The 13547-nt window shown below is 45.2% G+C and overlaps 1 protein-coding gene across 1 annotated transcript in view; it reads right to left on the reverse strand.

Annotated features, from left to right (window-relative positions):
• LOC308084067 (rap guanine nucleotide exchange factor 5-like) overlaps positions 1–13547 on the reverse strand; it is a 76332-nt gene that overhangs the window by 17708 nt on the left and 45077 nt on the right. The window contains exons 7-8 of the mRNA XM_080426542.1: positions 6305–6335; positions 5349–5430 (exon numbers count right to left, since the gene is read on the reverse strand). Of these exons, the coding sequence (XP_080282668.1) occupies positions 5349–5430; positions 6305–6335 (113 nt within the window). The remainder of the gene's footprint in view (positions 1–5348; positions 5431–6304; positions 6336–13547) is intronic.

Consider the following 13547-nt stretch of genomic DNA (forward strand, 5'->3'; position numbering starts at 1 on the left):
AGTAGGCTATATGTGCATTTTTACTTTAATTTCTAATTTCCAATGATATTTGTAACCATTGTTTTAACAGTCAGAACCATACAAGCTGGTTCCTTTGTTCACAAAAACTGAATTGTTTGCTTTGAGCAGGCATTCACTACACGGGGACAGCAAGCATTCACTACACGGGGACAGCAAGACAGGTAATGACCACAATGATAACAAGTTATATGCTTTTAGTAATCCTTTTCATATTGCTTCTGTATGTGTGCTTCTGTACAACTTACTAATAAAACCATTAATTCTTTCATTCAATCACACAGGTCCGCCTACCAAACCTCACCCTCCAAGATGACAAAAGCTTGAAGAAGAAGGGGAGGGGGGCCTTTGACTACAGAGTCGAGAAGGACCAGAGCATTGTTGTGGTCAAGTGGTTTGACAGCAGGGCAGTCACTCTTGTCTCATCCTTTGCTGGAGTGGACCCTGTGGATGTTACTCAGCGCTGGGACAGGGCCAGAAAGACCTACATCGATGTTCAAAGGCCATACATCGTGGGACTCTACAACAAGAACATGGGCGGTGTGGATTTGCTGGACTCCCTCACAGCCTTGTACAAGTTCCCTCTGAAAGCCTGTCGCTGGTACATGTACATCTTCTGGCACACCATCTACCTTGCTGTGGTCAACGCCTGGCTGATCTACAAACGGGAGTGCCAAGCTCTCAAGGTCCCACGGAAAGACGTCCTGAAACTCAGACTCTTCCAGGCACAACTTGCATCCTCTCTCATTCTGGTAAGAATCAAGTTCTGTTTACCATCTGCCATTTTAATATTTCACTGTTTGCATTATCTCAGACTTGTATCCTCATGAATCTTTGATGTGTATATTAATTTATTCTGTTCTAATCAGGTGGACACTGTCAGAACGCCAAAGAGGGGACGGCCATCTTCAGCTCAGAAGAGACAACTGGAAGAGAGTCCGAGCCACACTCCATACAAGGTGGCACGACCGCATCAGCCATCAGATGTTTGCAAAGACCAAGTTGGACACTTCCCAATGAAGACACAGAAAGGGCGCTGCAGGAGTACTGGTTGTTCAAGTTACACCAGTATGAGCTGCGACAAGTGTGATGTCCGCCTGTGCATTGCAGAAGGGAAAAACTGTTTCTGGGACTATCACCACTGAAAAGAAAGTGATTGGGGGTGCCTGTGTCATTTTGCAGAGCAGGTGTGAATTGTCAGGAATGTGCAGGGTCATATTGGGTGGAGATCAGTTTGCATCCTTTGATCAATGCAAATCAGTGAGTTGGCCAGACAGTATTGTGTGACCACTGACAATGGTTTAGGTTATTAGGTTTCTTTACTACATATATTGTACAGATTTTTATTTTGTTGTTCTTTTAATAAAATTGATTTAAAAATATGGCTTATTGGTGTTATTATTCATAATGTATACTGTTCTGAGGCTAAATATTATTCATAATTGATCTGAGGCCAAATAATAAACCATATAAATGAATCCTTAAGTTGTTTTAGTGAAGTAATTACACATTTGCCATGTTATCCTTAAAAATGGCCTATAGGAAATTTTGCTACCTGATGGACCCAACGTTTCCATATGGAAACATTTGCGTAAAAACTTACCAAAACATAAAAAATAAAAAAACATTATATTTTCCTCTCCTAAGTACTCCTACAAGACCATCTGAAAGGTTTTTTTTTTTTTTTTGCAAGTAGAAATATATCCGGGTCTTACAGGGTTAAACCCCAGCATCCGTATCACTGCGTCGCGTTGTGAGCTTGTCGATCAGCTATTTTCAGCGAAAGCTTTCCCCACAATAACATGGGAACAGAAGAGACCCTAGTGTAGAGCCGCTTAATCCATTTATGGTTTAAGAGTGGTTAAGACTGAGAATCATAGTGTAGATTGGAGTCCCATAGATACATATCGTATGAAATGGGGGTCCGTCATCCAATGCGTATAAGACTGGGGGGGGGTCCTGACATTAAAGAGATATAGAATATCCCTGCTATTGAGTGTTGGTTCTTTGCAGCTTCTGAAATGCTTGTTAAAACGATCCAGTTACAAACAGTATTCCTTTGCATCTATTAAATTAAGATTTTAAAATGCTTGCATGATTATTTTGTTGGCAAAAAAAAGGTCTTCTTTCCCTGCACTGGTAGCCATGTTCCATTATTAGAAATAGCTTGGTTCGCAAAACATTCATGTCCCCTTCGCTTAGCCTGGTAAACCGTCCCCCTTCCGGAAATCTCATTTACATTTGATTTCAGGAATTGGTCTGGCATGCAGACCTGTAGGAGTAATATCGTTGACTGACAACCCCTTCAGCCAATCAGCAGTTTGTTCCCCTTCAGCCAATCAGCAGTTCGTTACAGCACCACCAGAGCAACGTGACGCAAGCTGACTTTTGAAAGGGCCAATGCCGAAAATAGGTTGCTTTATTCGGATACATGCGTGTCACTGCCCGCCCCTGCCGGTTCTCTGAATTTTTATTTTTAAATAGGCTCTGTCATGATTAATTGACCACATATATGGATTTAAACAACTAAATTCTATCCGAACGACATCTTAAAAGTAAGACGTTACCTCAAAAAAGAAGTTTGAAAGTGTTTTGAAGTTTTAAAAGAGAGACGAAAGCAGTAGACAGAATTTCAATGGCGGCCCGTTCCATTTTTGTCGGCTGCACTCGGCTCCATTTGGGTTCACTCGGGTTCCACCTGATTGGCCAACCTACACTGTTAATCACAGCACAATGAGCGAGGACGCTGATAGGAGAGTTCATGTTATGAACTCCGGAGAAACGCCCAGACAGGCCTGTGGGCCAGACTCCTTCTTCAAATCAAATGCATTTCCGGAAGGGGGGGGGGGGGGGGGGGTTACTAGGCTACCGTTCGCTCTGAAGTCTGCAGCTCTGCACCTGGAATCCCTTGGTGCACAAAACAACAAACAGGACCTACAGTATGTGTGAACACGCAAAACGTAGGTTTGGGCCTAGCGGTAGGGCGAAGGGGAGGGGGGGGGGGGGGGTATTAAAATTGTCCCTCAGTCCTGTGATGTTGGCTTATTGTTAATCCATTAAGACCGGGAACGCATGTCATTTTAAGATCTACAAGCTCATGTATGAGCTTGTAGATCTGCTATTTTTTGAAAAATCTTGGAAGATGTGTGTACTCTTTGAATATATATATATTTTTAAGCGAATATTTGTAACTCAAAACTTTGCTTCTGGTGGAACAAAACATTTTGAGATGGGGGTCCGCGACCAAATACATATCTATTTTTTTTAACAGTATGTTGCTATATCAGTGGTGAATTCAAGTCTCCATGGGGTGACTAATCGATAGAAAATAAAAACATTTTTTGGGGTGAACTATCCCTTTAACCGTTTGTGAGTCGCTCTGTATTCGAGCATCTGCTAAATGCCTAAATTGCAAAAAGGAACGAGGCAGAAGAGAAGAACGCCATGCTGTGAAGCAGAGTGTATTTGCCTGTATCAGGCCTCCTCGGAGTTGCATCATTGCTCTTGTACACTTTCCAAAGACAACATAATTACACTCGCATAATTGAAAGTATTAGATTAGATGATATCAAATAATATCAACAAAAGCTGTGTTGTCTTGGTAACCTCTCTGTGGTACTGTAGCAACAAACAGCTGCTACCCTGGTTGGTTTGTTAGTGTTGCCATGGTTACATGCATTTTAATTGATTTGGAACGGTGATTGGACACATAAACCCTGTATACTTAGTTGTCCGGGGGTCCCCCAGGAGTCTATACTTGGCCCCTCCCTCTACGCCAAATCTCTTTGCCGATAATCCCTCCTAGTGAGCGCGACGAGGACCCCGGTTCGAATCCGACGCCCATCTCATGTCTCTCCTCTCTGTCTGCCCATGGTTTCTTGTCTCTCTACCCTGACATACATGTAGCTGAAATAAAGCATAACATGGTAAAAAAGAACAGTGATTGAACTGCTGACCGGGACTATGTTTTAAGTCAGTGGTTCTTAACCTGTGGGTCGGCGACCCACACACAATTTTTGGGCGGTCCCCAGATGACAGTAAAGTGACAATTTAAGGACTTTTAAAACCCAATACCTAAAAAAAGAAAATAAATGAAATGAAAAACTCCTCCTAAACGTTGGCCAAATTGTCAAATAATATAAGAAAGAGGCAAAAATTGCAAGACGTTGTGAGCTTATAGATCGTCTATTTAAACAATATTTACCTGTGGAACCGAGTCAAACTAAATGTAATGCCTCAACTCAATTCCAATTGCTTCAGTGTGGGGGGTCCCCAGTTCAAATTTGATTATTTTGGGGGGTCACGGCCTGAAAAGTTTGAGAACCACTGTTTTAAGTGAACCAGTAGGCCTATCTGCCAGCCAATCAGAAGTGACTTAGTTTTCCATGGCCATGGTGAATGATAGACCACTGAATAACAGAACAACAGATAAAGAATACATTTTCTATTGGATGCCATTCCAAACTCTCTGTTGACTACGGTTCATGTCATGCACTCTGATCTTGATCTCTGATGTTGTATTTTACAACATTTAATGCAGTTATTCAATTGGACCCTATATTAGTAAATGTCCTTGAATACAGGATGTGTCATCAGTATTCTTGTTTTTGAGGGTAGGTACCCTCACAAAAAAACATGCAGTAATCCTGGTCTCTATACTGCCTCCCACTGGTCAGCCTGATGGAGGGGAAAGGAACTGGTTGGAATAACGTGTTCCTTCCACACGCTACGTCCAACCAGGGAAATTCCCCCCTGCCGGGTAATAAGAAGCGGCTTGCTAGCTCCTCATGCATTGAAGGAGGCATGAGCTCAGTTCTGGGCTCTCCCTAGGCTGGCAGAGGGAGAGTAGCGCCCAGGATTACATAGGCAATTGGCAAATTGGCAAATGGGTTACAAAATCGTGGGATAAAATTAAAAAATATATATATATATTATGTATATATATTCTTGTTTTTGTTTTCCAGGAAAGACACAATCTGCACTGGTGCTGCTGTTTTTGATTATTGAAACCAGAAAATAAATCAGAAATTACTCAAGTCCTTCAGAAGTTTTCCACAAAATTTGTTAACTTTCTTACCCTTTACACTCAAGTAATTATTTGGATGACAGCTTCTACTTCTACTTGAGTCGTTATTAAAACTTTACAGTTTTTTGGCCACTCCACCCAGTTCTGTTTGTGGCGACTGAGCGATTGCTATTGTTGTTCTCCTCGCCTTGGGAAGTCCCTGTGGTGCACACGCAGCACGCAATCTGACAACAATTTTGGGAACTACGCGCGAGGCGGGGAATGTGTGAAAGAAAGAAAGAAAGAAAGCTATTTCACGACTCACCTTCCTTGGTCTCCCTCTGTTGTGTCCCTCTGGAGCGCAGCCCGTTCTCTTTCGGGCTCAATTGGTGGAAAGGGGTTTTGCTCTGGAGGGAGAAGGAAGGGAGTGCATGGCATTTCAGTACCTTTTCTGTTCCACTGCAGAGTTATGGCTTTAACAGGAAGTACAAATATATTAAGGACAATGGGGTCCCGATGCACACAGTCAATGTGTTTGAAAGTGTTCAGTCAGAATGCACTCTGTCATGGTACAGGATGAGACAATCACGGTGGACAATGAGGCGAGGATGCTTATGTGTTTGTCGTGACACAAGTACGTGCAATTTGTTAAAGAAAGATGTAGCCCCCTGGCCAGCCTTATTGTATATACTGTAGGGTCCAAATGTTAAACGTTGTTTGTTTATCAATATCTGCTCGGCCCTACAAAGTCAAAGTGCAGTAGCTACAGTAACTATACAAAAAAATCTAATCCAGGTTCAGTATCTACTGTAAGTCAGTGGGGGGTCCAAGGGGTCCCCAGCAAAATTAGTTAATAAAGCATCACAATAATTTTAACCCCTTTGTCCATATGTTATATGTTGGCTATTCAAAAATAGCAGATATAAAAGCTCATAGTGCGGCACCGAGTGCCGCACTATGAGCTTGTAGATCTGCTATTTTCCCCTAGTGAACAACACAAATCTTTGCTTCTGGGGGTTCCTGGCACAACAAATTTTCAGATGGCCAAATCTCCGTCCGTGGCCAAATATGTATCAATTTGGGGGTCCTTGACGTGAAAAAGTTTGAGAACCACTGCTGTAAGTGACGTTTCACTACTTGTAATCTGTTCATGAGGTAGGCTGTTTGTTTATTTGGCCTTTGAGACAAATAAATGTAGTGTTGTAGTACTCTGTAAGGGCAGCTCAGTGTCAGCAGTATATTAGGCAGGAGTAGAGAGGATTTGAAGTCTTTAAGTCTTACCTTTCTGTTGGGGGAATATTCATCCGTTGTACTTGGGTGTGTGTAGGGTGGGGGTGAATGGAAGAGAAGACAGAAATCAATCAAATTCTCAAACTATACAAGCATTAATCCAAATACTACACATTTTTAACCACTTAAGCCCTATCTTCGTCTTACGACAAACGGCAGGAATAGCTATATTATACAAGCTGCATAATATAGGCAGTTTACAAGCTCACAACGTGTTGCGTTGCGACGCATTGTGAGCTTGTAGATCGGCTATTTTTGATGAACATTCCCCCCAGAATAGGGATCCTATAGATTCCTCCTGAGTGGTTAAATATCCTGAAAGATTTGGGGAAAATCTTGAAAACGTTGCCTCAAAATAGGGACACCAGAGTCAATGTGGTTACATTCCAGTATCAAAGACCGCAGTGCCTTCTTGTCTATTATTATTATTATTAACGCTGCAGCGACGACAAGGTCCGGATGAGAGTGCTTTGTAGCTATTAGACCCTCCAATCTGAACCCGTCAATTAATCACTGCTGTTCTTATCAAGCCAGAGGCCCAGGACGGGCGTGATGGATGGTCCCTCTGGTGCATTAGCATCCCTCTGCACCTCTCTCTGCAACAATGGGCTGGTTGGGCTGGCACAGAGCCCACCCTGAGGGGGGGGGGGGGGTCTTTCCCACAAGCAAGTCACTCACTGATGAAACGTGTGGGGGATTGGGGAGGGGAGGGGGGGGCGTCATCTAATTTACTCTCATCCTCAAAAAGAAGCAGAGAAATGTGTTGAGCGTGAATGTCAATGAGCTGTGTGTGGTTGTATTATATAACGCTGGTATCAGGGCAGAGTACAGAGGAAGAGGGTGGTGGCTGACGGAGGTTTTTGGGGACAGGAGGAGGAAGGAGGGGGAACGTGAGAGAAAGAACAGAGGTGGATGTGTGGAGACTGTTGTCTTTTATTGGTGAAGCACTTTGAAAGTGAAAGTTATCATCATCTATAGTCACAGGTGGACAACAAACCGCTCTCTCCCCCTCCATAATATTCCTTCTTAAGCCCCATTTATACTTTGTTTAGCGGGCATGCACAAAGTACTGCGTCCTTGACCAGCTGTGAGCTTGTATATCAGCTATTTTGGGGGCGTGCAACACCGTCGTACAACGGATCATAAATGAGGCGTGTTGAGCTACTCCTCTGGTCACAGACTCTTTAATGGGTTTAAAATCACATTGGCTTAATGGTCGACTGGGCTTGTTTTTCTCTAGATTAGAAAAAGAAAAGCTTGACTTTAATAGCCAGTCCCGCTTGGCAGCAGGTTGCCAGAGAAGTCCCAGCCTCCTGCTGTCCTGTTTGACCCGGCTGAGAGAAACTAATACATAGTACGCGCTTTCTGCCGGTAATACTCACACTCTGTAGTGACACCCATGTCCACCGCACTAAGAGAGAGAGGGTGCTGGGGATGTACAACTGGCACCTCCAGACTCTGACACAAAAAGTTGGATATATGGAGATAAGAGGTTTCTGCCCGACAGCAACGATATATATATAGCTGCAGCATTGTCAGGAGAAATGATCTGTGTTGGCCTTTAATGGGAGGCAGGCAGGCTGGCTGAATGGAGGATGGTTCTGGGAGACAGCTATGATCAGGGGGGCTCTGAACAAAGGGGTGTGTGTAGGGGGGGTGTGTGTAGGGGGGGTGTGGCTGTGGGGCGTGGTCGTTGTGTCTGGAGACTGGCCTGACAGAAGGCCTGGGTTGTTTACACACAGAGGTCACAGTGCGAGGCGGTGCTTATCTTCATTAAGCCTTGATTCAACAAGAATCGGTACAAACACGGAGAAGGACACCAAACCAGCTGGACGGCCTTACAGTAAGAAAGATTATTTGGTTGAGTCTAATGTTGTCGGGAAATGTACATTCTAATCCCGGCCCACCGACCGTGAAGAGCACCACGGAGACTCCCTATGATCACCACTACAATGTAAGCAACATCACAGCTGATTTCAAACGCGACGGAAGCGCCCGACAAGGTCCGGACCACAACATGCAGACAAATAACTTTGTTTGGCAACGGCCCACCTCACCTGATAAGAAAGAACCCCAGCAAAGAGCTGGAGAAACAAGGATGGATTATTTGTCCCGGTTAACGTCTGTGCTGGCTCCAAATCCTGCATTCTCAAGCAGACCACCGCCTGAAGGAATGTGGGTGACGAGACAAGGGCTTCCCCAACAGCAGCGTCATCAAGAGGATTTCCTCCTGCGACACACGGGCCCAAGACAACCACAGGGTTTCTCTCAGAGGGAAACACAGGAAAACAGTGTTTTTCCCCCTGTTTCTGCCATCTCCTGGCACCACCGCTTAACGTCGACGCGGGACAACAGCTTCACCCCTCCCCCACCCCCCCCTCCTCCTCCACCACCACCACCACCAGTGGATACCAGGACAACCGCATAGTATCCCACCAAGAGGAATGCTGGGAAACGGAGTTCCTTTCCCTGTTTTCCAAGCGGTCACTGGTCATCTACATGGTTTTCCATTGTGGGATCGGCGTGGAAACTTCTGCCTCACCCCTCCCCCACCCCCCTCCCCCACTGCCCTGCTGCAATCACAAAGCCCCCACCCCCCTCCCCCGATCATACCCCCCCTCCCCCCCTCCCCCCACCCCATCCCCCACAGCAGGACAGAGGAAGGTCTGGCAGTCCCCCCTGCAGAGACCACGAAACCAGCTGATCAGGTTTTAACCCAAACCCCCCTACCCCCCCGCCCATCAGCGACCCCCCCCACCGACCTCCCAGAGCCTGTAAGGGACAATGGTTACTACTCAACTGAAGACATGGATGGCCTTTTTTCTACTAGAGGTACTCACATTGTTCACTTGAATGTTAACAGTCTTAAAAACCCTGAAAAAATGTCTGAACTGAGATCCATGTTTGGAAGTGGCAAGGTAGACATTATTTCATTCTCAGAAACTAAGTTGGATAATTCCATCAAAGACTTTGAGATTGAAATAAAGGGCTACAATGTCATCAGAAAAGACAGAAATCTCTCTGGGGGTGGGGTTTGCATCTATGTGAGATCAGACATTATTTACGATGTGATCCCAGATATGGATAACAACCCCACTGAATCGGTCTGGGTCAAAATTTTATACCCACATGCAAAACCACTGATAATTGGCGCCATCTACAGACCCCCAGATCAAAATGCTTTTTATGACTTGATTGAGGATCATGTGGCGGGTTTAGGAAACTCTGAGACGGTTTTAATTGGTGACTTTAACACCTGTGTTCTGAAGAAAGACTCAGCTACCTTTAAGTCCCTCAGAAAGTTCTGTGACCTGCACAGCTTTACCCAGCTGATAAAGCATTTTACAAGGGTAGGCATTGCTTCTCAATCAATCATAGACCTAGTGTTGACAACGGACCAATCCAGAATTTCCAAGAGTGGAGTGATTGAGTGTAGCTTAAGTGATCACAATATCATTTTCTGCACACGGAAGATTCACGGACCTGGAGCTTATTGTCACAGGACAATCAGCTGCAGGTCTATGAAACACTACTCAAGTGATCTTCTAACAACAGCTCTTGGAAAAATGGACTGGTCCCATGTCCTAAATTGCACCTCTGTGGAGGAGTCCTGGTCCTGTTTCAAAAAAGCTTTTTTGTGTGTACTTGATAACATCGCACCCACAAAGGTGGTGAGGGTCAAAGCTAGCACAGAACCTTGGATGAAGGGTGACATTTTGAATGCCATCAAACTCAGGAACAAAAGCTACTCCGAGCTCAGGAAAAACAAAAGTGAGCAGCTACTTGAAAAGTGCAGAAATCTACGAAATGTAGTTACTAAATTGATCAGAAATGCCAAAAAGAATTTCTTAAATGAGAACATAGAGGCAAACAAAAGCCACCCACAAAAACTGTGGGAGGCACTAAAACAATTAGGCTGCAACGGAAAGATTCAGACTAAATCTACAAACATTTGCATTATTTCAAGTGGCTCGCTCACTACCGACAAGCAATTGGTAGCGGACTGTTTTAACAGTTTCTTCACCACAGTTGCAACCCAGTTGGTAAGCAAACTCCCTCAGCATTCAGGTCTGTATGGCCCCGACCACATTCAAGCTCACTATGAGAAACTAGGGGCTAAAAAAGATTCCTTCTTTTTCAAACCTGTATTGACTGTTGATGTGCAAAACAAACTCCTCGCCCTACAGCCAAACAAGGCCACCGGCCTTGACAACATCCCCACCAGATTCCTCAGAGACGCAGCGGTCTCCATTGCTCCCATAGTAGCCCACATTACAAACTTATCCATCAGTCAGTGTCACGTCCCACAAGAATTCAAGTTGGCAAGAGTAATCCCTCTATTTAAAAAAGGAAGCAAACTAGATCCTGGCAACTATAGGCCTGTTTCCATCCTTTGTTCCATCTCAAAGGTTATAGAGCGATCAATCCAAGAACAAATCAACAGCTACCTCAGCGAGCGTAAACTGTTGTTTGAATTCCAATCAGGCTTCAGAACATCCCACTCCACTGACACATGCCTACTATATTTGACCGACTACATCAAACGTGAGGTAGACTCGGGCAAATACTGTGGCATGGTCATGCTGGACCTCCAAAAGGCGTTTGACACTGTAAACCACGCAATTCTACTTGATAAGCTGAGGGCGATTGGTTTTGATTGCACATCACTAAATTGGATGAGATCTTACTTGGAGGGTAGAGAACAAGTGGTTGACATCAACGGAACCATGTCCTCATCCCTCCCGGTGAGCTGCGGGGTTCCTCAAGGCAGCATTCTAGGGCCGTTACTGTTCCTTCTATACATTAACGACATGAATGCTGCCTGTAACTGCAAACTGTTCCTGTTCGCTGATGACTCGGCACTCCTGATCTCGGGTGAGGACAAGTTGCAAGTTGAGGAAGCTCTCAGCTCTGAACTCTCAAAAATCCGTACCTGGCTTACCGATAACAAACTGTCTCTACACCTTGGGAAAACTGAATCCATCCTATTTGGGACCAAACATTCCCTCAGTAAAATGAAGGTAAATGACTTCAAGGTCAAAGTCGATGACACAATCATCACTAGCAAAGAAGAGATTACCTATTTGGGATGTATTCTGGACAAATACCTGTCAGGTGAAAGCATGGCAACAAAGGTGGTCAAAGGAGTAAACCAGAGAACCAGATTTATGGGCAGAGTTTCCTCTTTTGTCAACCCTCAGGCCCTCAGGACCCTCTCAGGGGCCCTGATTCAGCCCCTTTTTGACTATGCTAGCTCCTCTTGGTACTCCAACACCTCAGTGTCACTGCAGACTAAGCTTCAAACCTCCCAAAACAAACTGATCCGACTACTTCTCGGACTGGGGCCCATGACCCACCTCTCTCCCATTCACTTTGCCAGCCTAGGCTGGCTCAGGGTGGAAGACAGGGTTAAACAACTAAAAATGGGTCTGGTCTTCAAAATTGTAAATGCAGATTTGCCCGATATGCCCCCTATACCCGCATATCTGTATAAATACCTCGAAAAAGTTAGTGACACCCACAGCCACGAAACTAGAGGGAGCGTAAACAACAATCTGGTACCACCCACCCATAAAACAAACATGGGCAAATTCTCCTTCTATAGCACAGCCACCAAGGAATGGAATAGTCTAACCCCATCCCTCAAAAAATGCAGTTCGCTGGGCTCATTCAAAACTGCCCTAAAAACCCATCTTTCTGGAGGCCGAAAGAGGAGCTAGTACCAGTTTCCCTGTAGACAGACGACCCCCCCCCCCCTCCTCTTTTTGTATTTCCTCATGCTTTTTTTGTATATAATTTTTTATTTTTCCATGCTTCCCCCCCCCCTTTCTTTTTGTACATATATTTTTAAATGCTTTTTTTGTACATAGTGGTACTTTTTCTGTATTATCTGTATTTTCATGTTGATTTTTGAACTGTTTGGTTGCTACTATATATGTCTATGAAATTAACTCAAGGACCCCAACGGAAACAAGTCCGCAAGGACTTTTTTGGCCGGACCTTTTAGACAAAAGCATTATAAATGTAACTGTGTTGTTTTACATTCTTTTGCCTAATAAAAATTTCAATCAATCAATCAATCAGAACGTCTAGCGGAGCACAGGCCCCTGTGTGTGTGTGTGTGTGTGTGTGTGTGTGTGTGTGTGTGTGTGTGTGTGTGTGTGTGTGTGTGTGTGTGTGTGTGTGTGTGTGTGTGTGTGTGTGTGTGTGTGTGTGTGTGTGTGTGTGTGTGTGCGTGCGTGCGTGCGTGCGTGCGCTGTGGAGTGTCGCTTGGGGCCCGAGCTGACTGGCGTCTCCACCAAGGCGAGCAGAGGGCTGAGGAGAGGTTTCAGCACCAGAGACAGTGCAGAGCACTTGGGCAAGTAGTGGAAGGAAGGTATGTGCCTGTTTTCTAGCCTGGTAAACCCCCATCCCTCTGGAAATCTCATTTGCATTTGATTTCAGGAAGGAGTCTGGTCTACAGCCTGTGTGGGCAATTTGGGAGCTGGGCTGGATGCGAACAGGCCTTTTGCATGTAGTTTAAGCGCAAGGGGGCGGGGCCGCGGGTGGGGAGAGAGCCTGGCGACGCGAGCTATGTTAGTGCACTGAGTGGCAGTTGGGGCAAACGCAGTCCCCACAACATCATTTACGATTCTGTGCCTATCGGTACATAACTCGGACGGCGCTTAGTCGACTAGCAGACCATCGGCCGGTCGTCGCAGGCACTCGCGCCTGGAGGCGCTCGGGCGCGACTCCTCGGCCTCAAGGTCTGCTGAGTCGGCGCGCCTCCGTCATGGTCCAAAACTATACTTTTTTCGGCGAAAAAAGTAGTCTGCGGTTGTTTGAAAAATCGTAAATGATGTTGTGGGGACTGCGTTTGCCCCAACTGCCACTCAGTGCACTAACATAGCTCGCGTCGCCAGGCTCTCTCCCCACCCACCACCCGCGGCCCCGCCCCCTTGCGCTTAAACTACATGCAAAAAGCCTGTTCGCGGGCTGGATTAGTACAGTTGACTGACAACCCCTTCAGCCAATCAGCAGCTCATTTTCCCCATCCCCAGCCAAGTATGACGCAAGGGGACTTTTGAAGGGGCAATGCCGAAAATAGGTTGCTTTATTTGGATACATACGTGTCACTGCCCGCCCCTGCCGGTTCTCTGAATTTTTTTATTGTTTTTAAATAGGCTCTGTCATGATTAATTGACCACATATATGAAGTTAAACAACTAAATTCTATCCAAACGATATCTTAAAA

The sequence above is a fragment of the Gymnoscopelus braueri genome (assembly GCF_963280865.1).
Source record: "Gymnoscopelus braueri genome assembly, chromosome: 4".
Lineage (NCBI taxonomy): Eukaryota > Metazoa > Chordata > Actinopteri > Myctophiformes > Myctophidae > Gymnoscopelus > Gymnoscopelus braueri.